We start from the raw sequence: 27,644 nt of genomic DNA, 5'->3' as shown, positions 1-27,644 counted from the left end.
TCTTGGGAACCCGTGGCCTGAAGCCATAGCTTCACAATGCTGCATGGAGCGGTGGACCTCCCTTCATGCAGTTCTTCCTCTTGGCCGGCAACAGAGGGATATGTTGGCTTTGACATCCTTCTATACCAGCATTCTATACAGTGGAGGGAGGAGCAGTGCATGATGGGAGAATCTCTAACTGTGATGATTCTGTTTCTGTCAGTTTTGACAGTTCACTGGATCTCTGCCAGTCCGTGAGCATCTCTCCTTCTCTGTGTGTGTTTGCCTGAGTTGGAGTGAGCATCTCAGGGAGTCAGGGCAACAAAGGAAGTGTGTTCTCATCAAAATTTATTTCGGTCAATATGCGTGGGATTGATACCACCTTTGTTTTGTTCTTACCACTTCGCCACTCGAAACCGAAAAAAGAAAGGAACCTGCCAGCGCTACAAGAATTGTTCTTGTATTTGTTGCTATGAATCTAAGTAAGTAAAATGGTTTAACAGGTGTTCGAAAAAAGCAGAATGATTATTTCAAGGAAAGACTGCCTGAATTTAAAAACAGCTGATTTTAACCCACCCAGTTGAGGTTATCTGGATTTCAGTAAGACTTTTGATGTCCTGATGAGTAAACTGGAGGAGTGCAGATTGGATTTTCAGATGGGGTTAGGCTGGGTATCAGGGAAACAGAGTAGTTCAGCAGTGGAATGGGCTGCCTAAGAAGGTGGTGAGCTCCCCCTCACTGGCAATCTTCAAGCAGCAGCTGGACAGCTACTAACCTTAGATGCTTTAGGCTGATTCTGCATTGGAAGGGATTGGACTAGAAGGCCCTTCCAAATCTATGATTCTAGCCTATGCAGCAACTCCCGCCTGGAATTCTGTTAAACTTAAAAGCTATCACAGATTTTGTCCTGGTATTCAAAAAGTATACTGGCTTAAATCACAAACCCAGCCCCAAATTGCTCTTTACAACAGAACACCCTGCCAGCACCAAAGAACACAAATAGAGCCATGCTGGATCAGTCCAGCCTTCAGTTCACACGGTGGCTGACCAGTTGGAAGCCGGAGATGCCAGCCTCCAGGTGGCAGGGGCTCATGGGAATTGTAGTCCATGGACATCTGGAGAGCCACCGTTTGGCCACCCCTATTGGGTTTTTGAGACAAGAGAGATTCAGAGGCGGCTTATCATTGCCTGCCTCTGTGTTGCAATCTCGGACTTCCCTGGATTGTCTCCCATCCGAATCCTAACCAGCTTCCGTGATCAGGCTAGCCTCGGTCCTCCAGGGTAGGGCCAGGAAGTGATACCAAGAGGCCTGCTGCCTCATGACTAGCAGCCTTTGAATTGGTCCATGTTCCTTCGAAGCCTTCCAAGCTGACAGCCGTCCATCACCACAGTGTGAAGTAGTCCTGAATCTCCCACCCTTCCTCTTCAGTGGACGACCCCGTGTTCTAGCATTAGGGGCGCCAAACAGATAGTCATGGCATGTTAGCATGGAATGCTCTATATCCCAGGACCGGGAAGTATAAGCAGCTGCCCTTTCATGTCCTTGTAACTCAGGATAAGGATAAAATCTAGAGCACATCCTTTTGAGGTGCCCCTTCCTTGTTAAGGCCCGTGCCAAATTTATCCTTCCTTTGGGGATACCAGTACCAGGGCCAATCGCTGCAAACAACACAACCATAATTAACAAACTATTGTCAGGTGAATCACCTGAAATTACTAAATCAGGAGCCAGTTTCTGTTTTATAGTTCTTAGAGTTCGTGGAACTAGCTTAGGTGTGCCTTGTGAACTAGAAATCTATTTTTATCTATCTTAATGCCTATTAAGTTGGGCAAGATCTATTTTTAGGTATCTTACAGATTAATTTAGATTTCAGTTTCAATTCACTTTCTTACATTTCTATTGCTAAACCATTAATCGATTTTTATACAATTTAGTTTCCTTTTGTGTTATGCAGTATTCACTGTGTCCCACTTCTTATGTATGTATGTATGTATGTATGTTTCATTCCTTCGTTCATTCATTTACCCATGTGGCTCTGGGCAGTTCACAAGGAATAACTGGAGCCTTTGGGCCTTTGGTGGTGGAGGCTACAGAGGTTGGGGCTTGGGAGGGACTTAAATGGGCTATTCCGTAGGGAAGGGCAGTATATAAATCTAAATTAAATAAATACATACATAAATAATAAACAAACTAACTAATAAATATAATGCCAATTGGTGGAAACAGGTATATTTTGTATTTTATTTTTAGTGCTCTGTTGTAATTCTGTAATAAACTTACTACTACTACTACTACTACTACTATTCCAATTATCCCAGATTCCCAAATTGATGGAAAAAACCATCTGAAGTCTCAACATCTTTGTAGCAGTGAGAGAGCGAGAGCGCCACTGTTGATGTGAAGCCTATAAAATAGATATAGCCATCTGGTTTAATCGCTTGGCAGGCCAAACTATTTCCTCCTCATATGCAAAATCAACGCAAGAAAGACATTGTGAACATCTTTGTCACCAAGCTTGTGCAATTCTTAGCCAGTGCCTGTTAGTCAGGTCCAGGTCTTGCGCTGTGAGGTGTGTCCAATTGTCACCTCTGGGTGGTTTGCCTTTCTCACCTTGAGCTGCCCTCCTCCTCCTTGGGGAGGTGGCCCGTGGTAAATATAATAAGCTCTTGGAAGGAGGTCATTTGAAGAAGCAAAGGCAACAATCTGGGGCGACTCTCCTTGGCAGGTAAGAAGTGAGGAACATTCGCCCAGGAGCACGGAGAGTCTAGATGTGTTTTCGATCTTCTCAGCCTTAATGACAAGGAATCTCCGTTTCTTTGTCGTGCATTTACCTGCCTGGAGTGTCTCTTCTCTTCCTTTGTGGCAGGATGAGTTTCTGGAATGAATTATAGCCAGATCTGCACGCGTTATTTAAATTTTGGCATTAACGATTCCACCCTCGGGGAGTTTTGGAGTTGAAACCGCTATCTGATTATTAGATTGGAGGACGGGCTGCTTCTGTGGATCGGCACTAGGCAGCCACAGAATTCACATGCAAATCTGCCTGCCACCTCCCTTGAGAAGGAAGAGCCTAGAACTGGAGCCGGGTGGTCAAGCCATTTTTTATTTATAGTCTTCCTATTGTTAATGTCTTAGACTGCGGAGATGCTTTGCTCCAAGTCCCGCAGGGGACTGGACTAGATGACCCTGGAGGTCCCTTCCAGTTTTATGATTCTATGATTCTAAGTTGCTTTGGGGGATGTTCTTGGCTGGAGATGTCCACAGCTTGTGATCTCCACAGCTTGTGGTCTCCACAGATTTCAGCTGGGGCATATTGTATGAGATGGGCCAAGGAAGTCCTTGTCCAAGGTTACTCAGAATGCCCATCCAAAGCACTCTCTTTTACATTGTGGCATGCGGGAATGGCCAGCGGGTCAAAGTCCTTCACCGGCAATCTTATCACTATGGCATTATGACCTTTAGGTGGCTTTTGCTGAAATGAATCAGCATTCAGACATTTGTAGTCTATAGCTGTTCTCAAAGGGGCATTAATTTTATACCGTGGTCAGATAGCCAAGGACAGAGGAAGAACCATGAACAGGAATAGAGTTGGACCCATAGACGTTTGGGGTTGGTGGAGTGATAAAGCTGAACATGAAAAGATATCCATCCATCCAATAATCAGTCCCTTCTATGCAGGTGGCAATGGAGAGCATAAATCCCCCCTGGAAACTGGGAATGCAAGTACTACTGCTCCTTCTCTTGGGATGCTCCTACATTAGGTGCGAAGGTAAGAATTGAAACCATCTCCCAAGGTACAGGGAAGTTGGCGGTTAGCTGGTTCTGCTTACAGCCGGAGGGCTTGGTACTGTAAGCTGGTTGCTTGGTGCTCCGGGGCCGAAATTCCTTAGATCTCTTAGTGGGAGAAAGTTTGAGCTGGTTTCTTAGAGGTTTCTTCAGCGGAGGTTGCCGGTAGCTATGGCAGCCCAAAGCAAACTCCAAAAACTGTGTGATAATTGAATGAGCTGTCGTCTCCACGTGTGTGTGTGTGTGTTTTTCACAAAGCTCTTGCGATGGAGATCTAGAGATATTTTCAGATTGACGTGTTTTCATGTTCACTGCCTCGGGGACTCAGCTTGGTAGAAAGGTGGCCTGAATTTTTTTTTTAAAGCCAAAATACAAGAATAAACTAAATATCCACCTCCTTCTCCAAGAACATGAGTTTTGAGTGACGTGAAATTTGTCTGATTCAGGAGAGAGCAAAGGAAGGGGGCTGAGATGGTTGCAACAGATGTCAGAACTGTGGGTTAAGCAGGGTTCCTGGGACTAGCAACAGGACAGGATTAGCCACCTCCGGGTAGGGAAATACATGGAAATGTTATAGGTAGAGGTTCCAGAGGGTGGGGTTTGGGGAGGTGAGGATGTTCAATGTGATATGCCGGAATCCCAGCAGAGTTATAATGCCATAGATTCTGATTTCCAAAGCAGCCATTTCCCCCGAGCAAACTGACTTAAGGCCTCTTTATATAACCATCTCTCTTTCTTCCTTTCCAGAATGGTGCTATGACAAGCCCAGCTGTGGTAAGCAAAGAACTTCATTGCCACAGTTTCACATACAACCTAAAGGGAACCTCCCCAATGCAGGAAGCGTGGGCTGTTATCTCTATTGGGCTGATTAAGTCATTGGGGCACCAAAAGGGCAGCCAATTCCTCTAGGTGGCCACCTAGGGAGAACATGGATGACTCGGTCCCTGAGCATCCCTGACCCTTCGAAAGAGGGTGGTTGGACAGGATCTAGTGGCCCAGAGATGCTTTATATTGATATCACGTCAACCCTCTTTCTTACACTGAATCAAAAGAGGGCCAGTATTGTCTACTCCACGGTTGGTCAAATTGTGGCTCTCCAGATGTCCATGGACTATTGTTTCCATTATCCCCTGCCAACCTAGGAACTGTAGTCCATGGACATCTGGAGAGCCACAGTTTGACCACTCCTGGTCTACTCAGAATGGCAGATGCTCTCCAGGTTCTCTTTCATACCACCTGCTGCCTGGTCCCTTTTCCTGGAGATGCCAGGGATTGAACCTGTGACTTACTGTATGCCCAGTGCTCTCTACCCCTGAGCCATGGCCTCTTCCCTTTCAACCTAGCTGGCCTACCAACCCAAATATATGTACCAAGCTGATGCGGGGCACTAATCTTTGATTTCCTGCTCCAGGTTTCTGATTCTCACAGTGGAATTCCTCCCCCAGTGAAGTGCCCTCATTTTCCTATCACCCGATGTCATTATGGTCCTTAAGATGCTGGGCCAACCTGTTTGCCTGGACTTTTCACACTCATGTGGTTTACCAGAGGCCCAGGGCACACGTCAGCCATCAAGTGCCCGAAGGCCAAAATCCGGTTGTAAATCAGCCTCTTGGCATGGCCAATAATTGATCCCAAACCACGGAGCAATGACATGTTAGAACTAGGGTTGCCCGCTCTGGGTTGGAAAACATCTGGGGCAGAGCTGGGAATGGACAGGATCTGGGGCAGGGAGGAACCTCAGTGGAGTATGATACTATGCAGTCCACCCCCCCCCCCCCAAAGCTGCCATTTTCTCCAGGGTAACTGATCGATTTAGTCTGGAGATGAGCTATAATTCCATGCTGCTGGCAGGGGCTCATGGGAATTGTAGTTCATGAACATCTGGTGAGCCATAGTTTGGCCACCCCTGGCTTATGGTGATGGGATGTGTGCACTCACTGGGATGGTAATTACCTACAATGACTTATTTTGGAGGGTTTTTCGCGCATTCTTTTGTGTGCATGGCACCACGTGACTCAGGAGATAAATAGCTGCCATTTTTGCTTGCCTCCCAAACCAAGATCAATTGAGGATGGCTTTCCATATTGCATTTGGACCCTCCATCTAACCTGTGCTTGCCTCCGTCATTAGCTTTTTAACCTTCTTTGTCTCTGCTTTCCTAGGGCCCCAAACGTGGTATTCCCTTGGTCAGTGCAACGGTGCCAACCAGTCGCCAATCAACATTGAAACCCGGAAGGCCTTGCCTGGTAACCATCTGGGCCCCATTGATTTTATTGGATACGAGGACCGTATGCGTCCATATTCCCTGGTCAATAACGGACACTCTGGTAAGAAAGAGTTACGAGCAACACAGTATAGGACCATGGTGGGCTTAGAGTTAGGGTTTCGGCAGTGACTCAAGGTGCCTTAATGACCGCACCACTGTGGTCACTGCATGGGAGGAGCATTGAAGCACCATCGCTGAGATGGGGAGAAGGTGACATTGCAACTGCCAACTCAGCAAGGGTTGTGTGGCACGAGGGGCCCACTGACTATCTTCTCATCTTATCAAGCTTCTGAGTTTAGTCTAGTTTCTTAGTCATAGCTAGAGTTCAGATGGGTTTCCTGTTAGACTGCCAGTCTACCTACCTGACAGTTAACTTGGACTGCCAGTCGATCTACCTGGCTTCTAGATTTGGACTGCCAATCTACCTACCTGGTGGCTAGCTTGGGCTGCCGGTCTACCTACCTGGCTGCTAGATTTGGACTGCCTGTCTACCTACCTGACAGCTGAATGGCCCAGTTAGGTTGATGGCCCTCTTGTTTGCTATCTCATCTGCATTCCTTGGCTGGTACCTGTTTTCCTAGAAGACATGTAATGTAGCGTCCTAGGATGGCACACAGCATGCTAGGCCAGCTCACCACAGTTAGATGACTGTTCTGTGGTGGAGTGAGACACAAGTCATGTTGGGAGCAGAGGAATTACAGCTGCAGTCCTGAGATGCTCAGTTAAGTATTAGCAGCATATTTGTAACTCTGATACAGAAGCACCACACCTCTCTTTGCGATCGGCAGCACGTCTTTTTGAAACACCGCTGATCAAAGGGAGGGAATGTTGTGCAGGAATTTCCTCAGTGTGTCCATACTGGGCAGATGACTCTGAGAATACCCAGAGGTGCCCTCCCTCCCTGTGCCAGTGAGTCAGAACACCGGTAATCATAGAATCATAGAATCATAGAATCATAGAATCATAGAATCATAGAATCATAGAATCATAGAGTTGGAAGGGGCCATACAGGCCATCTAGTCCAACCCCCTGCTCAACGCAGGATCAGCCCTAAGCATCCTAAAGCATCCTAATATGAACAGCCTTTCCCTTGACAGGGTATACTTGTGATTTTTCTTTACTTTGAGTCATTCTCATCTTATGTTTGGTACAGGTAGAGCAGAATGTGATTTTAACCCCCCCCCCTTTTTATCCAGGTACTGCATAATCTACTGGCAATCTAAGTAGACTGACTTTAGTGGATTCGGTATGAGGCAACTTCATATGTGATCTGCGTTCCTCTCCTTTTGTCTCCTGCCCACCGCCTAGCAAACAGTCTGGGCCGTGTATGATCTACAGTGGCACATGTATAATCTGCAATGCAGATAATGCCATACGCCAATAAAACCTCGCTGCTACGGGTAATAAACCTGCCGCAGTTTCACTGTCACAAATTCGAGAGGCTTAAAAAACAAACCCTGGGATTAAGAAAGGCCTCTGTGCGGCTTCGTGAACATAAGTGCTTTAAATTACACCTCTTCCCCAAACACCTGCAGGCGTGGGTAGGCCTTCCCCAGGACATGTCCTGTCTCAAAGCAAACCTACACCAGAGAATTCTGTCCAGCAGAATCGGGCCGAGGAAAAAGAGGAGATGAGGAGACAAAGGGAGACGGAGGGTTAAGCAATCTTCCCCGGTTTCTCGTTTCCCCCCTTCCCATCTCATCTGCCTGAGCCTTTGGAGTCGTTACACTTCATGGTCGGCACAGCCACAAAATGGCTGCCAAAGGAGGTGGAGCCAGTTGCGAAAAATGACCACCGCAGCTCACCTTTGGTCACACAGGAAAGATCCTTGTGCTGCTGTGGAAGCGGCTTCCAAAACAACGTTTTTAAAAAACTGCGTGGCCGATCAAATTTCCAGTGGCCGATTAGAAGCCTTGCTTAAAACACTGGGTGGGTCCCTTATTGTGCCATTTTGGTTTGGCATCTTGCCTTATAAAGACCAGACCGTTCTCAAGGGTCCCTGGCCTGCACTTACTCCTGCCTCAGTTTTAGAGATAAAGGTGGGCTTTACCAACCTCTCCCAGCAATACAGTTGTTCTCCAACCAAGAGAGATTTCTTCCCATTGACAAAATGGCTGCTTTGGAGGGTAGACTCTAAGGCAGGGATTCCCAAACAGGGGGTCCCGTGGGGATCTGTAGGGGCTCTGAAGGGACGTGGTATTGGGCTGTCTTAGCTCCTACTCTTCTTTCCTGCCTACACGAGGCAGAGCAGCCATCGTAGTAGTAAAGGCAGGGGGGAAGGGAGCAAAAGCAGGGCTAAAGGTGTGGGTGGTGATGTCACTTCTGGGGGTGTGGCAGGGGGCGTGTCCAGCTGATATCATTTCCAGGGCTCCTCGAAGTTCAAAAAATTATTTCATCACAAAACATCGAGGAATTTCCCTACCTGGAGCTGGTGGTCCTATCTAGCACTACACATGATAAATGAACTGGAATCCCCCCTCCCTTTTCATCAGAGCTTTACCAAAACATTTCCTCTCCTCATTTCCTGTCTGGTCTCGTCGCAGCTGAAGTCAAAATGAAGGGCGGAGCCGCCATCTTCGGGCAGGGGCTTCCAGGAATATTCTACCTGCAGTCGTTCCACTTCCACTGGGGCCAAAGCAATGCTCCAGGATCAGAGCACACCATCAACGGCAAGCGCTACGACCTAGAGGTAAGTTGTGTAAACAGTAGGTGGAGGCAAACAAGGGAGGGAGAGGGGAATGTGAGGGTTTGGGAGTGGGGTTCGGGGTATGTCAGTACAGAAGCATTCAATCACTAGTGAGCCAGGCCCACAATCTGCCCTCTTGCCCTGGGCCTGGATTGCTAACCCCATCTGGGATTGCAACAGCGAGCGATCCCTGGGATGAAACGGCTACTTTGGAGGGAACCAGGAGATTTCAGTGTGAACGTAATGAAATCCCGCGGAGCTTTATGGGTGCTACTGCAAAGTTTTTAATTACTGTGGGAAATCCCTGGGAGATTTGCGGATGGAGCCAGTGGATGACAGTGGATGACAGAGCCATTGGAGTAGAATGCTATGGGGTCTATCCTCAAAGCATCCATTCTCTCTAGGGGAACTCATCTCTGTAGTGTGAGGGCGAGCTGTCCTTCCGGGGGATCTCCAGGTCCCACGTGGCGGCTGGCTTCCCTAACAGCAGCCCAGTCAACAGGGAACAAAGGCAAAATACAAGATCCAGATGTTAGATATATACATGTGTATCTTCCATGGATTTAACTGCTTATTGCCCACATACACGCTTGTTTTGTGCATCTTAATTTTGCCGGTCTAAGACGGGATTAAGAAACAGTGGCGTTATGTTGCGCTGAGGCCCCCCCCCCTCCCCCAAATCCCACTCTCCTCAGGCTCCATCCCCAAAACCTCCAGGTGCTTCCCAACCCAGGGCTGACAATTTTACACTGTTACCTGAAGTAAATATCAGCTGGTCATAGCCTGGGAGCCGGGACACTGCTGAAAGAAGAATGCTTACTTTAGTGAGCATAGCAGTGCCGTGATTCTGATTATTCTTTGGCCTTCCAAACCGAGACTGGCCAACGGGTGAGTTTTGTGGCTCTACAGAAGAGCAAATCTTAGATCTCCCGTAAAGAACTCAAGAACACGCACATTGTCTGACACCGTCATAATTTAGCCATCTGGGTTCTTTCTGTCTCTCCTTCTTCCACCAGCTCCACATCGTTCACACCAAGAACAACATGAGCACTGAAGAAGCGAGCAAAGACCCAGACGGAATTGCTGTCGTGGCGTTCTTCTTAAAGGTGGGGAGCTGAGTCGTCCGCCAAGCCAAGAGGAGCAACACTGGGGGGTCGTCAGGGGCCTCTGTCGCAGGAGCCATGCCATGGTGGGCGGGTGGGCTTTTTATTTTAAAAGGGGGTGGAGTCAGACGTCTAGAGAGATCATCCTAGGACATGGTTAACACCCTCTCCCTTTGCTTCCCCGCAGAAAAACAGCAACGCCCCCGTAATGAACTCCTGGAAGACTCTGTCTGACCTCCTGGAATTGATCCCAGAGAAGGGTGAGCTCCCCAGCCCCTTCTGGAAAGGGAGGCAGATCCCCACCAAAGTCATCTGGGCTGCTTCCTCACCTCCTTTCTCTTTCTCCAGGGGATTCTGTACGTCTGAATGGAGAATTCGCATTGGGAGGGTTGCTGAAAACAGTGGATGTCAACCGCTATTACCGCTACCACGGCTCCCTCACCACTCCCCCCTGCTCCGAGTCAGTGATCTGGACCATCTTCCCTGACCTCATTGAGGTGTCTCCCAAAGTGGTGAGTGACCCAATAGAGGAGGCAGCTGCCGGGGGGTAAAGGTTACATGGGGCCCTGGGTGTCAAAAGTAGTGGAAGAAGAGTTTTTATAGACCACTTTTCACTGCCCGAAGGAGTCTCAAAGCGGCTGTCAACCAATCGCTTTCCCTTCCTCTCCCTATTAGGTGGGTGAGGCTGCTCGGTCAGAACGGTACTATGAGGGCTGTGGCCAGCCCAAGGTCACCCAGCTGGCTGCATGTGGAGGAGCGGGGAATCAACCCCGGCTCGCTAGATTAGAAGCTGCCGCTCTTAACCACCACACCACGCTGGCTCTCATTGTGCTGGTAAACAGTGTGGGATCTTTTCTTGTGCATCACTGTGTTGGTCTGAAGCAGCAGAACAGATCTGGTGTCCAGGGGCTCCTTTACGACCAACCAAGTTTGATTCAAGGAATGAGCTTTTGTGTGCAGGCACACTTCCTCTAATACAATGTTGTGGAATAGAAGTGATCACTCCGTACTTATATGCAAAGGGTAAGCAGCAAGCATACGGCATAACTGTAATGTTTAACAGATGTAGGAAACAGGGTAAGAGTAAAGGACGCAAAGGGTGGGTTGCAAAGACATGGATCACAGAGTTGCTACTGAAAAACAGCTGGATTCGAATCCAGTAGCAGCAGAATATAATCTTTCAGTGCGCCCTTCATCAGGTATTCGATGAAGGAAGCAGTGACCCTCAAAGACTTGAATCTATCTGTTCTCCTTCAGCCGAACATGGCTACCTTCTGAAACTACTGAAAACTACAATGCTTCAGCCATATCTCAGTTCTGTTCCTTCTGGCGCTATGTCATGCTCCATAGTTTCTTGCAATTGCACAGGGAGTTAGAGCGCACAACCTCTGTCTTGTTGTGTCCTAGGTAGTTCAGCCATGGGTCCCCAGCCTTTCTGAACCTGAAGGCACCTTTTGAGTTCCAACACAGGGTGGTGGGTGCCACCACAAAATTGTCACTGCAGGAAGTGCAGCTAGATGCCTAGGGGAAACCAAAGCACAGAAGAGGTATCGTAATCTGCCCCCTTAAAGCAAGAGCCAGTCCTATGAGTGATCAGGAGAACCTTCCCACTTGGTTTTACCAGTTGAGAAGGTCGACGGTAATTCTGGAACACAATTTGAGTCCAATGGCACCTTGAAGATTAACAGAGTTTTAGGTACCATTGGGCTCAAATTTTGTTCTGCTGCTTCATATCAACATGGCTACACCCCTGAGTAATTCTGGAGTTTTGGTTATTAGTGGAAATTAGGAAATGGCCCACTGGTTTACGCAGGTTCTCTGGGATCCAGCCCCCTGCTTCTTTTCCTCTCCTAATGGTCTGCCCCCTTGCCTTGCTCCTTCTTGCTTTCCAGGTGAAGAAGTTTTCCAAGTCGCTTTGTTTCACCACCAAAAGGGAAGGCAGGAGGATGCAGAACAATTACCGTCCACTGCAGGAGTCCAGAAACAGAAAGGTCTATTGGTTCCAGGAATAAAATCCCGTCATGTTCCAGCCACCTTCTGAACACTGCCGACTGGGCATTTGAGCCTGCCGAGTGCATTGTGAGCAGTCGACATTAACAGGTTCCCTCTGTCAGGATGACCAGATCTGTATCCTAAATTCCCTCTGCCTGTCCGTTCCAACATCAGTAATTTCAGCACACTAGATTACTCCGGCCAGCAAAGAGTCTTTTCCTCTTTTTGGGTGCTGTTAATGTGAGACGGCTGAACTTGAATTCATTCACAAGTTCTGAACTACACACATACACAGGGCTGAGCAGGGACATAAGATTCTTATTTTTCACTGCCAAGCATTGTATATTTGCCTCCTTTACAAAGCATAGCTTAAAACACCCCTCCAGCCTTCCGACTGGGATATAAAGACTCAGATCTCCATTCCTATTCACATCTGACGAAGTGAACTTGGACTTTCAAAAATCCGTACCCTGAAAATCTTGTCAGCCTCTACTATTGGACTTGAATCTAACCGTTCTACTGCAGACCAGCACGGCTACACCGTGAAATAACTGCTATGTTCCAGGATTTAACCATTAAAGGCCCACTATTACCTTTCCGAAGACTTATATTTATTCAGTTGATAACCACATTCATTAGGTAACAAAGCGCATGGTTTTTCAGTCCAAGAGCCGGTGCTTTTCAGGATTCGAACCCAGAACAGAGAGGCATTGGGGGAAGTGGCATGCTTGTCATTCTGTGGAGAAATTCTGTGGAGAGTCCTACTACTAGGAGAAGAAGACGGCTCCTTATTTGAGCAGTACATAGGGTGAAACTACAAACATGCAAAAAGCCGCTGGAGTTCAACAACGGAAATAAATTTCGGTTCTCTTTGCCTGATGGGTAAGGCTGCCAGTTCCAGGTTGGCAGATTCCTGGAGATTTGGGGGGGGGGGAGGTTTGGGGGAGGGGAGACCTCTGTGGGGTAGGATACCATAGACTCCGCCCTTCAAAGCAGCCATTTTCTCCAAGGGAACTGATCTCAGTAGTAATTCTGGGAGATCTCCAGGTCCTAACGGGTGGCTGGCCACCTTAAGGAAAGGTTATCTTCTTTCCTTCCCAGGTTACCTCTCTTTACCCCAGAGAGGAGAATTATTTCCTGCCCAGGTAAGCAAAACAGAGGTTCATTCAGTGTTACACTTACATGGCTCTCCTGGGATATGATCCACCTTGGAAGGAACAAAATAGAACCACGTAGTCTTATGTTAAGAGTGTTTGAACTGCACAAAGAACAAAATGCATCATCCCACAACTTCTACAAGAAATACTACTTGTCACTATTTGCCCCTCTGTTCATACAAACGTAGCGACCCACACAGCCACTAAATAACATTAGTTGCACACACATTTTGTCCTGTACATCACAGCTTATTCATTAATGTCAGTCATTTTTCAAAGACAGTTTTCACATTAAGGATTTCCCTCCCCCCCAAGTATGATGAGGGAAGTTATATTAACACACCTTCCAATCCTTTAACATTTCACAACATTTTAAAGATCCCCCCCTCCCATCTTTAATAATTTACAGTCAGTTCAAGAAATTACATTAGTCTGTGATCGAGAATTACAGAAATCCTTCCCGCTATTAAAGAATGTCCTCTAGTAAAGAGAATACAAAAAAGAGGCCAGATGAGGTAGTTAAAAGGGTGCCCCAGTTTTTCATTTGAGGGGAAATTTCGAAACACAAACCCGGGGGCCGGGACGATATCTCAGAGCGTGTCACTGTTTTCCGGTGGCACGATGGAAAAAGCATCAGGGAGTGTTTCACACAAGCAAACACACCGTGCAATGTTTGATGCGGAGACGGCATCATTAAGTATGGATAGGCTCTGCTGCGGAATAACTTTGGGGAGCTAGAAAAGTTTGAGGTGGTGTAAATGCATGTTCGAATTAGCAGTCTGGGTCACTGTAACCTGATGTCCGTAGATGTGTGAATGGGCTCTGAGATACAGTTTTTGTCTCTTCCTGCTACAACTAGAGTCAAAAGGGGTTGGGGAATCACTGCACTGTAAACCTCAAAAGCCAAATCAAATCTCTATTTGAAATCACTGCTCTCATTTTTGTGTGGGTTTTAGGCTTTGGTGAGAGAACCAAAATGTGTCAAGGTCACCATCTGGTGACGGGTCTTTTGCGCCTCATCCTGAAAACGAATTTGGGAACTCAAGGATTGACATTTTGAGTGTACTTAAATTTCAGAATGTTTAAAAATTAGTTCTTTGTGGAAGGTAATGAAAGGGCTCGGCTCTAGCTATAGTAGACCAAAACGTGCTACTCTCCCACCGAGACTTACAGTCTCCTATTACTGTCTTCTCCTTACTCCTCTCTGAAACATACACCTCCCACCCTTTTAGTGTCATTTGCCAGTGATTTTAGGTACTGGGGAGCTGGCTGAGAGGTAGATGAAAGGTTGGCGTTTCAGGGATGGGGACGGGAAGAGCTGTGTTTAAGGTTTGTTCTCTGCTGAGATCATGCCCTCTCCTCCTCCGGGTGGTCAGAACCACTCACAACCGTTATATGGGTAAGACCCCAAGGGCGCTGACGCCAGAGATGAGCAGGACGAATGCTACCAGCTGGGAGTTCCGGGAAGCAGCCGAGCGAAGCTTCAAAAAAGAGGATGCTTCTACCGTTCTGTTGTTGAGTCCCTGCGGGGGTCGGAAATTGTTGTACAGGTGAGGTCCCACGGAAGAATCTGTAGAACGGATATTGAATGGGAAAAATGCCACCTGTTGGGGGGAAGAAGGAAGAGGGGAGGTTTTAAGTGGGAGGCAACGCCCAGGGCCCACTGTGGCAGGAGAGGACGTGCGAAAGCAGCCCTTCAGACAGGTCGGTGGGACAAAATGCAAAACAGAAGCCCTTCAATGGAAAGGGTCCCTTCCGCTCTTCCCAACCTCTGCCTTTAAGGAAGCCTCTCCCATTCTAATAGCTCCCTGTGAGGTAGGTGGGGCTGAGAGAGCTCTGACAGGTCTGCTGTGTGAGAACAGCACTATCAGGGCTGTGACTTATCCAGCTGGCTGCATGTGGAGCAGCGGGGAATCGAACCCAGATCGCCAGATTAGAAGCAACCGCTCTTAACCACTGTACCACACTGGCTCCATTTATTGCTGTATGGTTTTTATCATTGGTTTTGTGTTGTTTTTAAAACGTTAACTGCCCCAAATCCACAGGGATGAGAAGGTAGATAAATGAAATATTATTTAGGATGCTAATTGGTATGAGCGAAGCTCCTCTGTTAAGGGGAGAGGAGCTGGTCCTTTAGCCCAGCTAGGCCTTCCCCTCGATATTCTGGCACCCCCCGCCCTTCCCATCGCCCACCCAGGTGGTCACACTCACCACTTTGGAGGGCACCAGAATAGGATCAGTGAAGACTGTCCAGATCACGACCTCGTTGCAGTTGGGAGTGGTAAGGGACCCGCCATAGCGGTAATAGCGGGCGAGATTCGTGGGGCCAATTAAGTCGAGGAGGGAGACGGTGCTTTTCAGGTCTGTATCCGAACCTGTGTGAGAGAAGGAGGTGGAAAACACAGGACCGCTCTGCTTCAGATTCGAACTCATTGCAAACAGGCTTGAACAAGGTCAGCTCATCAACCAAGGGTCCCCCAGGGTTTCTGGCCACTGCGCAGAAAAAAGATCCGGGGGCATCTTAAAGACTTTAATGTTTCTTTCAATGTGTTTGAAGTATTGAGCTCCGACTGAAGAAAGAATAGGGTTGGCACCTCTGCATTGGGAAATATCTGGAGATTTGGGGGGGCGAAGCCTGGGGTTGCTGGGGAGATGAGGGACTCCGATATAACGCCATAGGCTCCGTCCTCCAAAGCGGCCATTTTCTCCAGGCGAGAGAGCTCTAAGGCCTGGAGGTTGGCAACTGTAGGAAAGCGCCATTCTCCCTCCTTCCTGGACTTCCCCTGTCACCTACTCACCCTTCTTCGCGATTTTGGGGAGGTTCTTAGAAAAGGAGTCCCACGCTTTAGCGGTCTTTCCCTTGGCGGTGTCAGAAGCCTGAGGTGGAATGAAAACATGAGGAAAGGTCAATTGAGGTGTGGGAGGAATGTGTAGCGAAGACGAAGAAGAAATAATAATAATAATTAATAATAATAATAATAGGGTCGCTGGCTCTCAGTTAGGAAATATCTGGAAATCTGGGGGTGGGGTCTTGGAAGGGGAGGGACTTTAGCACAGTGCCTTCACGTCCAAACTCCAAAGCAGTCATTTACTCCCGAGGAATTGATCAATTGACAAGGCCCCACCTGAAGGTTCAAGAAAGGAGAGGCCAAACAGTGAGGTTAGTAGTGAGAGGAAAAAAATTGTCGGAGGCAAAATAAATCTAATACTAAAGCGTCTCTTTCGGCTTCTTTTAATTATCTCAAGAGAGCGTTGCGTAGGGAAAGCGATTAACCCTTCTCAGTTACAGTCAAACCCACTTTTGCTAATAGCCGTTTCCAAAACATCTTTGTCAGGACAGAAGTCCAAAATTAATATTTAAGGTAAAGGTATCCCCTGTGCAGGCACCGAGTCATGTCTGGCCCTTGGGGTGGTTTGCCATTCCCTTCCCCAGTCATTACCGTTTTACCCCCCAGCAAGCTCATTTTACCGACCTCGGAAGGATGGAAGGCTGAGTCAACCTTGAGCCGGCTGCTGGGATCGAACTCCCAGCCTCATGGGCAGAGCTTTCAGACTGCATCTCTGCTGCCTTACCACTCTGCGCCACAAGAGGCTCTTAATATTTAAGGTAATGGAAAACAAAAGAAAAAGAAAAGAAAATCAGGTCATTGGTAAAACACCATACGAACCTAAGTACAACACGTATAAATTAAATACATGGATAAACTTACCAGCGTCTAGAAAGCTGGAGATGTTATCAGAAGTTATAGACCGGCTGTACTTTATTGCCCGGGGCAGATGAAATTAATTAAAGGACTGGCACTCATTGGAAAGAAATAACTCTCTGTCAAGTACAGAAAGGCTATAAATTCCAGTGCCGAGGAAACAGTTACAAAGAGTTACAAATAAATCATATTCATCATTTCAACTCAACCGAGTCAGGGTTTTTAGATGACGTGTTAAAAAACGGCTGTTACCGGAAGCCAGCTTGATTGTAACTGACAGCGGTTAACTGATTTCCCTGCTCAGCTCTCTCGTGAAAAAGTTAAAGGATGAAGAGAGAGACGTTTTAATCTTAGGAGATTTATTTTGCCTTGGATGTTTTTTCTCCCTTCTGGAGATTGGCAGCCTTAGTGGCAAAGAACCTAGGCGTCCAAGCACCCAAACATTTTGTGCTTAAATTAAATATATATTTTCTCCTCCAAAACTAGGCTAAAAATCCAAACGACAGGAGTTGTGCTACCCTGCCCTCTGGCCCTGTCCAGTATGTTCCAGAGTTACTGATGTCAATGTAGTTACCGAATTTGTGTTGCATCTGGTATATTGGATTCATGCTTTCGGTGAATCACCCTGAGCCGCAAGGGAGGGCAGCACAGAAAAGCAATAAATAAAGGAAGCACCTGAAATGAACGCTTTCCCCATTTTGGAATGCAGGAAGAAACACGTTATCCCCTCAACACAATGGCAAATAAGGAAAAAAGAAAATTCGTATTTTAAAATCTGATTTAAAAAAAAAGCCATTTTCTTTTCCCAGGGCATTCTGGGGGTTTGATTTCTGTGACTCTGCTCCACACAGGACGGATCATGGCCCGCCCTGGAAGTTAAACAGAGTCATCCCAGGTTAATATCTGGATGGGAGACCACAGAAGAATGCCAAGATTTCTCAAGAGGGGAGGCAACAGCAAAACTCCCCAGCAGGCTTTCACAACCAGGGTTTCGGGAACCTTGCATCCTCACCTGGACAAAAAACGCCAGCACAGCAATTCCTTGTGGGTCATCCATTGCTTCCGCGATGCTCAAGTTGTTTCTGGTATGTACAATGTGCCACTGAAGGGAGGAAAACAGGATGCATTTGGGATCCCTCTGCAAACGTCTTAGCGGACAAATGTACATTGTTGTGTTCTAAATTGGTTACATTATGGTTGTCCAGTGGTTAGAAAAACATCTAGTCCAACCAGCCTTTGTCAATCTTTTGCCCATGGAAGGACTTCAAGGAGCCCTGGAAGTGATGTCATCTGGCCACGCCTTCCTGCCACGCCCCTGGAAGTGCTGTGTCACTGGAAGTGACATCACCACCCGTGTTAACAGGCAGGTTGGAAGGGGGGGGGGAGAAACAGGAGATGGTTTAACCTGGGAGTAAGCATGCAGGCTCTGACCTCCCTCCTAGGCTAAGGTGACCAGATTGTCTCACTTTTCGGGGGACATCTGGGGGTACCTGGCAAATTGTACTTATTTTGAAATTTAAAAAATATGTATTACAGTACTATTTTTGCATTCTATGCGTTCTATGAAAAAAATTGTTGCTCCATATAGACCAACTTTTTAATCAAGAACCCCCCTCCCCCCGGTCAATGGTGTCCCGCTTTACCAATGTTACAATCTGGTCAACTTATTCTAGACACAGAAACACAAGAGAATTCATGTGGGAGGGAGCAACGAAAGTGGGTAGTTCCCTAACTTGTGGCTGAGGGGAAAGTTTACAGACCCCCTCCAGAGCTCCTGTGGACCTCCAGGAGTCCACGGACACCTGGTTGGAAATCCCTGTGCTGGATCATGATATATGGCTTGTCCTGTCCTTGAAGCACCTTGAAGAAGGAGGACATGGAATTGTCCCTTCTGTGCAACTCTTAAGAGGTGCAGCAGCCTCCTAGGACTCTGGGTCTGTCCTCAGTACTTGGCCTGGGCGGGTGGTATAGCCTCACCTCCATGGAGTATTGCTTGCCATCAATACAGTGTTCAGATCCTGGATGGGCTGCACCGTTTCCCCAATGGAAGTGAATGCCTTTGGCTGTGTATACATCTGGCAGGCCGTTCCCACTGAGGAAGAGACCGTCTTTCAGTTTGACATAAACTGTGGACAGAAAGCAAGAAGTGAACACCTGTCTACACACAAGGAACGGTCTAGAATTTCCTCCCCAAGGTAACATCCAGCTTTCACAGTCCCCAGGCTTTGCGTTTGTCATCCATAAAGCAAATAGCTGGCACATCTGGCCATCTGCCTCTCTTGCATTGCTGATTTCGAAGGTCTTAAGATCTACGCCGATTGGGTAGCTTTTGAATTCTTCCGTCCTGGAGTTGTAACTAGGGAGGGGCACAGTCTGGGAACATTCCAGTTTGGAGTTTTCATGAACCGAACACCCAAACTGAAACTGGCCCAAAGTCATGAAATGAACTGTTTTGGTTCGGGTCGGTCCATTTCACTCCCCCCCTCTTTCAAGGGACCCCACCCCCACTTGGAAAAGGAGATGCGAAACAGAGAGTTTAAAGTGCTGACAGTCACTTAAAGCTAACAGCTGACAGGCGGTCCCATCTCCTCTCAGGCTGAAATGGCTGGCAGCCATTTTTGCCTGACAGCAGGGTAGGCACACCCGTTTGCTGTCAGACTGAAATGGCTGCCAGCTGAACCACTGAACCGAACCAGACACAGATCCAGGAAATATTATGACCAGGCGCGTCCCTTGAAACTTTGTTTGGGAGGGTACGAATGAGGGTATTTTTGTTGGAAAATCTGATTCGTGCCTCAGTTTGTGCCCATCCCTAGTTGTTACTGAAGGATAGGGTTGCCAGCTCTTGGGGAAGCAACTACCTGGAGATTTTGGAGGTGGAGCCTAAAGAAGATGGGATTTGGCGAGGGGAGGGGCTTCAATTATAGATAATCCTGAGGAGTCCACCTTCTAAAGCTGCCATTTTCTCTGGGGGAACTGATCTGTCGCCAGGAAATCAGTTGTACTATTACGGAGACTGGCAAACGTAATAGGGACACCATCCATGTCCCCAGCAACCTTTCCCCAAACTTCAAAGTAATCCTGTGGGCCAGCTCATTAGCCTTATAAAAACCCACAAGCATTCCTGATCATGGCTGGTGTTGCACCAGGGCTGGTTTGGCCCCCATTCCAGGAGTTTAAGGGGACACAATCATAGTAAAATTGATGCCACGAATGAGTAACTAGTATGAGTGATTCCCAAATAGTGACCGCAAAGGAGATCGCTTGACTGCTGCAAGAGCTACGTCAATTAAATCAGAAAAGGGAACCCAAATGACCAATTCCACAGAGGAGGATGCTTGTTGCAGGTCTGCGTGATTTCCTGTTCTGGCTTTCCTTTCTTCCAGTCAGGCTATGTTGGGACGAAGTTAACTGAATGCTGCCCCCTCTCTGCATCGGCTGTAACTGAACCATCCATGAGAGGGATGCACCCAAACTGCTCTTAGAGACAACTGCCTGTTGCGTCTCTGCACGAGTTGCTGCTCAGGATTTGCTCATAACCAGAAGGTGCATCTCAAACAGCATGACCACAACAGGCGTGGCCAGAGGGCAAGGCACCATGGGGACTCCAGTCTCAGAAGACAGAGGAACACAAACTACGTGGGCAAGGGAGGGGAGTACAGAAGGCCTCGAGCATCAACTCCTCCCAGGTAATTCCTGTATTCCAACTTTTTCTGGTAAGTTACAGGCTAGAGCCAATATGGTTGGTAAGAAAGCAATAAGAACTGGCACCTGTTTTCCCCGTGTTCTTCATCTCTATCAGCTTTTTGTAGTTGTCATAGCCGGACAGGTGGACAGGGCCCAAAGTGGAGTTGAACACGGCTTTGACAGAGATGATATTGATGGGAGACTGTCTGCCATCGCCACAGTGACCGAGGGAGTCCCACGTTGTCGGTCCTGGCGGGAAAAGATTTAAAAAACGACAAGTCAGCATGGGCATTCATAGACTCATACAGGCCACCTAGTCCAACCCGTTGCTCAGTGCAGGGTCAGCCTAAAGCAGGGGTGGCCAAGCTGTAGCTCTCCAGATGCTCATGGACTACAATTCCCATGAGCCCTAGCCAGCACATGCTGTTTGCCACATTGGAGGGTGGGCATATACAAATATTTCCAAATGGCACACACTGCTGGTGTGTAGCCCTCCCAGCTAGATCCCAGATCTGTGTAGGTCTGTGCAGTTACTAAGTGGAGAAGGACATGCTGTCTGCATATGTTCAGAGGCAGGTGAACTCCTCCCAGTGTGGAAATAAATTCTGATCAGAGAACCTCAAAATGGAGCTTGCTTAGAATCGGGGGTTAAAGAGAAGAAGGGCAGTTCCTTACCACAAACCTGGTCGTCATAGCACCAAGAGCCTACGGAGGAAAGAAGCAGAGATGGGAGTGAGTGGAAGGAAAAAAAAACTTGTTTAGTGTTTCCATCCAAGTGGGGCCTGGATATCACCCGGCATCCCAGGTTGTCTCTGCTTTGTCAGGCGGACTCTATGACGTTACACCCCACTGAGGTCTCTCTCCTCCCTAAATCCTGCACTCCACCCAAAATCTCCAGGAATTTCCTCAACCGGTAGTCAAACTGCGGCCCTCCAGGTGTCCATGGATTGCAATTCCCATGAGCCCCTGCCAGCGTTTGCTGGCAGGGGCTCATGGGATTTGTAGTCCATGGACATCTGGAGGGCTGTAGTTTGACTACCACTGAGTTAGAGGGTCAAAGCAGGAACTAGGATACCTAGCTTAAAATCCCCCCCCCCCAGCTTTTGGAAAGGAGAACTACAAAAAGGCTTTTGGAAAGGAGAACTATAAAAGTGAACAGCAGCCAATAACACACAGACTTATGCCAGTTTACTAAAACGGCTCTAGGGCATGCTCTGGTTTATATTTATTATGTGTGCGCCATCTTCCTGACAAGGAACTCATGACAAAGTCAGGTGGGGCCAGAGAAACTTTCCGGTTATTGACCAACACGTAAACTACCAATAACGTTAAGAAGTCGATTTTCCATTATGGAAATACAATTTTTTTCGTACTGGCTCTTTGTGGCTCTCTTGCTCTGAATCTATAGACTTGCTTGTTAATTATAAAAGGTTCCTGACTCCTGTATGGAATAGACCACCAACATGTTCTCTAGCAAAACAAAACCCTGGCAGCTAGGGAACGCATGCGCTCGAGAGCATTACCTTCCACAGCTGCATAACACGCCCCTGAAAGGAGAAGAACTGTGGCGAAGATCCCTTGTACCCTTGCCAAAGCCATGGTATGCACTCCTGCTAGGGAGAAAGAAACAGGAAAATGTGTTAAAAGACACACACCTTGAACCATAACTAATCTTCACCATTGCCTATATGTCAGGGGTCCTCAAGGTGCTGCCATGAACACCTTTCCTGTCAACCACCGAGTTTTTAGAAAGTGGGCAGCGCCAGGTGGTTCTCCAGTAGGGCTTCTGATTGAGCACTGGAGATTTGATTGGCTGCCATCCCTTGGTCTTGTTCTCTGTCTCAATCCTCTTTCACAGGAGCACAATAGAGAATCTCTGTTCTTGCTCCCTGCACTTGGGTCTTGTCTCCGTGTGTATGGCTCCTCCCCCTGTGGTGGCCATTTTGTGGTTATGTCCACTGCCCTGTATCAGGATTCCAGAGGCTCCCACGGAGTCAGAAAGGTTGGGAAACCGTGACCTTCAATGGGGAGGAGATGACACAGATGATCAGAGAATCCCAGAAGCCCAGAGTCGGAAGGGGCCATGCAGGCTGTCTAGTCCAACCCCGTGCCCAATGCAGGATCAACCTAAAGCATCCATGGTAAGTTGCTTGAAGATGGTCAGCAAGGGGGAGCTCACCACCTCATTCCATTGCTGAACTACTTTGACTGTGGAAATTTCCCTCCTGATATCGAGCCAGTACCATTTTATGCATAGTATAAACCCATTACTGCAGGTCCTCTCCTCTGCTGTTCCCTGCCCTCCTCCAAGTGACAACGTCTCAGATACTTCAACAGAGCCATCCTGTACACTCTCAACCTCCTCTTCTCCAGGCTGGACATTCCCAAGTCCCTCAGCCTTTCCTTACAGGGCTTGGTCGTCAGGTCCCTGATCATCCTCTGAACCCTCGCAATTTTGTCCAAGCCCTTTTTGAACTGAATTAGTTCATTAGTTCAGTAAGTACAAACATTGAGGAACTACCACATCTAAGGTCTCCTGTAAAAGTAATCACTCTTGTTATATGTACATAAAAATATATTTTCCCCCACTTCTCCAGTGATGATAAGGTCTGGGAACTTTTCTGATATGGGGGGTGGGGGAGGATAAAGCATGCTAATGTTTATAAAGCTTCTCAAATTCAAACTCAGTACCTTTACTGGCATAGTTAGAACAATACAACTAGTCCAATAAAACTGTACTGAACCAAGATGGGCGGAGTTAGATCGCAGTGAGTTATAATCCACAGAGGTGTCATATGTGCAAAATTAAACGCGGCCTCCACTCCCCCCACCCCCAAAAAATGCAAAAAAGAAATAAAACGTAACACTGAACCCTCACAGATAATTAAGAGTTTCAGCCTCCTTGCCAAAAGCCGCCCTGGCCTGACAGGTCTTGTAAGTGGCTCAGGCCTTAGCAAGTCTGAGGAGTGTCAGAGGAGAGTGCGCTACACCTGTGGGGCAGCAGCCACGAACCCTGTTCTTCCTGCCTGAAACGAGAGTCTGGAGGAAGAGAGGCCGTACCTTTTGGAAAAGGCTACAGCTTAACAGACCAGTGCAGGCTTTTAATATCGGAGGTCCCTAGTTTGATTCAGGCCATTTCCTGCTAAAAGCCAGAGGTGGCCGGGAAGGCCCCTGCTCAGCTTGCCAGCTCCGAGTTGGGAAACACTGGAAATTTCTGGGGTGGAGCATGAAGATAGCAGGGTTTGAGGAGGCAGAAGGCTTCAATGGCAAATATTCCAAAGCAGCCATTTTCTCCAGCTGAACTAATCTCTGCTGGAGGTCTCCAGCCACGACCTGGAGATTGGCAACTCTAGTCCCAGAGAGTCACTGACACTCAGTAGAGCAGGACCAAGCAGGCTGGTGTTCTGACTCAGTGGAAGGCAATTTCATCTGGATCCCTTCCATCCCGCTTGGAGCTAGCTAGCATGGCAGATGAGATTTCCCTCCTTCCATGCGGCCGGGGAGGGGGGGGAGCAGCCATCATAGACCCTGAGCTGTCCTTCGTGTGGTGCTTCGACTTCCGTGAGCTGCTTCTGCGGCCAATTTTGGGCAGAGAAGCAAAATTAAAACTACATGAATAAATGCAGCAAACCCATTAATGGAATTAATTTGGCTCTAATAACGGTTGTGTGTGCAGGGGGAGGGAGGTGGGACGACAGCAGAGAGTGTTAACTTTGTGCCAAGAAAGTTTAAGCCTGTTCAAAGTGTTCCAGTTTCTCTGACAAAGGCAGCGTTGATGCTCGAAAGGTAATATTCCCAAAATCGTGTCAGTCTTTAAAGTGCCACTGGGCTCAAACCGAGCTCTTCTGATTCTTTTGCTCCCACTGCAGGGTTCAGGGTGCCCACGGAAGTGAAAAAAGCACCCCAAGCAGCAATGATCTACAGGCCGGCTATCACCCCAGTCCCGCCCCAGAGTATTTTAGTATAGAAAAGACAAATCTTCCCAAGTGACCTGAACAGAATCCGGCAGAATGCAGCTCTAGGATCTCCGTGCTTAGGAAAGACAATGGCCTGGCTACAAGTCCTAGAACACGTGAAGCGGCAACAATGCATAATTAACTTCTGGAACTCAATGGCACTAGATAGAACAATTGTCAGCGGTTTTGACGGCTTTCAAAATCGATTAGATCTGTCAGTGGACGTTCGCTTTCGCTAGCACTGTGGAACCTCCATTATCAGGGGCAGCTCATCGCTGAGAAAGAAGCAGGTAACAGGAGACATTCCGCGGTGTCTTGCCCCGAAGCCGCTGGCTGGCCATTGGACTAGCGAGCCGAGAACTAAACCAGCTGTGTTCTTAGTGAAGAGCAGCATGCCTCTGGGCACGTGCAAGATGCATTTTGTGAAAGCAGCCACAATACACCCCACCCCGAGGCTAGGATGCAGGGCTTTTCACATCAGTTGGAGAAAAGCTAACTAACTAATGTTCCTGGGCAACCCCATTGCTCCCCACCTTCTTTCCACCCCAGGTCTGGGTGCCCCCCAGGAGTAAAATGGGCCACCTCCAATCCTGCCAGATAGACAGCCCCTCAGATTCCTCCTCTCCAGGCCCCAAGACAGCTCACCTGTCAGGTGCGCGTGTCTCTCTCTCTCTCTCTCTCTCTCTCTCTCTGTCCTGCTGGCCAAGGTGACACAGGAGGAGGACTCTGGAGCATCCTGGCGTCTTATACATATATATAGGCACCAAGGTCACCGCCCAGTCTGGCTGCCGGGGCGGGTGGAATTACCAAGAAAGGAAGGGTAGATTACACAGGAGGAGGGGAAAGGGAGAAGAAGACACGGGCAGGCAAGGAAAAGGAGGAGGAAAGTGAGCTCAGAAAGGGACAGCTCTCTGAAAAATCCACAGGGGTTGTGCCTCTGGGCCCGTCCCTGCAGGGAGTCGTTGAATGAGAGATGTGAGCAAGCGGTTTCACAATTAGGCAATGACTCTCAGCCTCTGAACATGAGAAAGATCACGTTCAAGTTTCTCAAACACCCCCCCAGCTGCCGGACGTTTTTCGGCTGCTGTTAGGACCTGCTACCGTTAGATGCCCTGGCTTCAGAGAGGTCCTGTCTTAAGTGATCTCGATCTAACCCATGACAGCTTCTCTGTCCGAGCATGCAAGAGTTTCTGGGCTTTCCGTTGGCCGCCCTTTTGGGTCTGAATCGGAACCCAGCCCTTTCCTCTAGGACCCAAGCTCCTTCACCTCTCTCCTGCGCTGCCGAACTGCCTGCTAAATTTCTGCTTGCAATACAGCTGTTAAAAGCATAGGAGTAATGTGAAGTTTTGTGAGTTGGCCACTGTTTCAAATCTGAAATCTGGAATCAAATCTAAAGAGTCCAGCTTCTTATGTCTCATGGGGCAAATCCGAAAACTTCATCCCCTGTGCAAAAAAAAAAGGAACCTGAAAAGAACTGGAGGGGAAGCTGTTGCCAACTGCTCCCCCCCCCAAAAAAAAGATGAAAAACCAAGCCTCTGTTCTACGTCTTTGAACAGTGGCTTTGATCTACAGAGATCAGCGGGTGGCATTTTTTGCTGAAATATCACCTCAGATCTACAGAACAAAGTGCCGGCTGGCGTTGAGGTGGGAGGAGCCGTAAAATGTTGGCAACCTGTCATCCAAACGCTGCCCTCCCCCGGCTCAGGTGGGGTGGCATTTGAGGACGCCCACAACAGAGCACTGCTGTTCTTGGCCCTCAGTGGCACCCAGCTGGAGAGACATGAAGTTGGGGACTGGTAGGCTTTTCTCATGCCAATTCTTAGGCTTCTGTCCCATCCTCCCTCTTAGAGTTGCCAGCTCCAGGCTGGGAAATCCCTGGAGATTTTGGCTGCAATGATATAGCAACCTGTCCACTATTCTTTTTAAAGAGCTTGAAAAAAAGCCCTCAGGTGGTAGTGAGGGGGGAATGGCAGCAGCAAGGGACCGAGGCAGGGAAAGAGTGAGGGGAACCTTTGTGCAGGTATCCCTCTGCAAACACCTCTGCCCCAGAGAAGCACGTCGGACTTCACCGAGGGCCAGGGCCTTCTCAGTCCTGGCCCCCACCTGGTGGAACGAGCTCCCTGAAGAGATCAGAGCCCTGCCCGAACTTCCACAATTCCACAGGGCCTGCAAAAGGGAGCTCCTCCACCAGGTATTTGCTTGAGGCTGACCGACTCAAAACATCTGCTCGTCCCCCCCCCCAAGACTGAACAATTTGATCTCCCCAGGGAGATGTCAGTGTTGTTGTTCATGTTATGTTAGGATTGTTACCTGACAGATTGTTATAATGTTCTATGTCATTCCGTACAACGTTCTATGTAAACCGCCCAGAGCCATAGAGAAGGGCGGTATAAAAATCCAAATAAATAAATAAACAAACCAAAGCAGCCCTGCTTGAGGCAGCTCATAAATAAAACAGTATAAGAAAACATAATTACTGTAGTTCTGGGATTCATGACAGATTCCTGCAAAAAATGTTTATGTCTACGAGATTTTATTATTTGTGTGTGTTTCAGGGTACTATTGGTAAACATGCCAATTTTGTTCTTCCTGTAGCTGCTATGGCGGATTGGGTTGTGTCAATATTTAAAACTCACATAGGGTGCTCATCCGGGTGTCAAAATATTGAGGTCAGAAAAGCCAAATTCACTGTTACATTTGTAGCAGAGACGGCCATTTTTCCCTGCCCATTTTGCAAGACGGCCGAACATTTTGGCAGGATGTTTGTATTTGGTGTCAAAACCAAACAGACGATTCCTTTAAAAACGAAATCTAAACAAGGCATGACTTCTTTATAATAATGTAATATTTTTGGGGTGTGTGTGAGAAATCTGCAGGGATGGTTTTAAACATGGACAGCAAACGAGACAGAAAGCGGAAGATGGATGAGTACTTCTGCGCTGTAGTTTCCCCCAAAATCAGTTCAAGCAAAAAGAGTTGGATTCCATCCAGTAATTCCATCCGCTGTGACCTGTTATGCCACAGTCCTCCCAGCTCTGAAGAACTTTGAGAACATGGAGATCCCGTTACAACCGCCAGTGAGGTCAGCCGTCCGCAAGGAAGGTGTTCTCTGCACAGGAGCTGAAGGCGGTAAAACAATTAAACCCGACAAACAAACTTCAGTTGGCAAAGTCTGGATTACCTTTTTCCTCTTTTCCACAAGCGTCAGAAGATCTGCAAGAATGTTGCACTGCAAATTGTTGTGTTTTTTTTTTCTTTTTGCATTAGGGCTGTAACATTTGTCAAAGAACAAGAATGTAAGCAAGCATTGTGAATACCATGCTGACA

General features: G+C 47.8%; 2 protein-coding genes across 3 annotated transcripts; one reads left to right on the top strand and one right to left on the bottom strand.

Annotated features, from left to right (window-relative positions):
- The first annotated feature begins 236 nt into the window (after window positions 1–236).
- Window positions 237–12,690, top strand: LOC143826094 (carbonic anhydrase 7-like). Of its 2 annotated transcripts, XM_077314695.1 has the most exons (9): window positions 237–461; window positions 3,659–3,749; window positions 4,514–4,540; window positions 5,929–6,093; window positions 8,576–8,721; window positions 9,735–9,824; window positions 10,009–10,081; window positions 10,170–10,333; window positions 11,714–12,690. In XM_077314695.1, exons 2-9 carry the CDS (start codon window positions 3,665–3,667, stop codon window positions 11,831–11,833), a joined length of 870 nt encoding a protein of 289 aa, XP_077170810.1. In that variant the 5' UTR covers window positions 237–461; window positions 3,659–3,664; the 3' UTR covers window positions 11,834–12,690. The 2 variants fall into 2 exon arrangements, with proteins under 2 accessions (XP_077170810.1, XP_077170809.1); XM_077314694.1 differs by lacking the exon at window positions 237–461 and having other exon boundaries at window positions 3,653–3,749.
- Window positions 12,494–27,547, bottom strand: LOC143826086 (carbonic anhydrase 4-like). Its single transcript, XM_077314680.1, has 9 exons — window positions 27,499–27,547; window positions 21,885–21,971; window positions 21,037–21,066; window positions 20,446–20,610; window positions 18,652–18,800; window positions 17,687–17,776; window positions 15,769–15,847; window positions 15,182–15,345; window positions 12,494–14,574 (listed from the first exon to the last, which is right to left on the bottom strand). The coding sequence occupies exons 2-9, from the start codon at window positions 21,958–21,960 to the stop codon at window positions 14,362–14,364; spliced, it is 966 nt and encodes a 321-aa protein (XP_077170795.1). The 5' UTR covers window positions 21,961–21,971; window positions 27,499–27,547; the 3' UTR covers window positions 12,494–14,361.
- Window positions 27,548–27,644: the final 97 nt, after the last annotated feature.

The sequence above is a fragment of the Paroedura picta genome, chromosome 16 (assembly GCF_049243985.1).
Source record: "Paroedura picta isolate Pp20150507F chromosome 16, Ppicta_v3.0, whole genome shotgun sequence".
Lineage (NCBI taxonomy): Eukaryota > Metazoa > Chordata > Lepidosauria > Squamata > Gekkonidae > Paroedura > Paroedura picta.
This window is presented reverse-complemented; position numbering and strand designations above follow the sequence as displayed.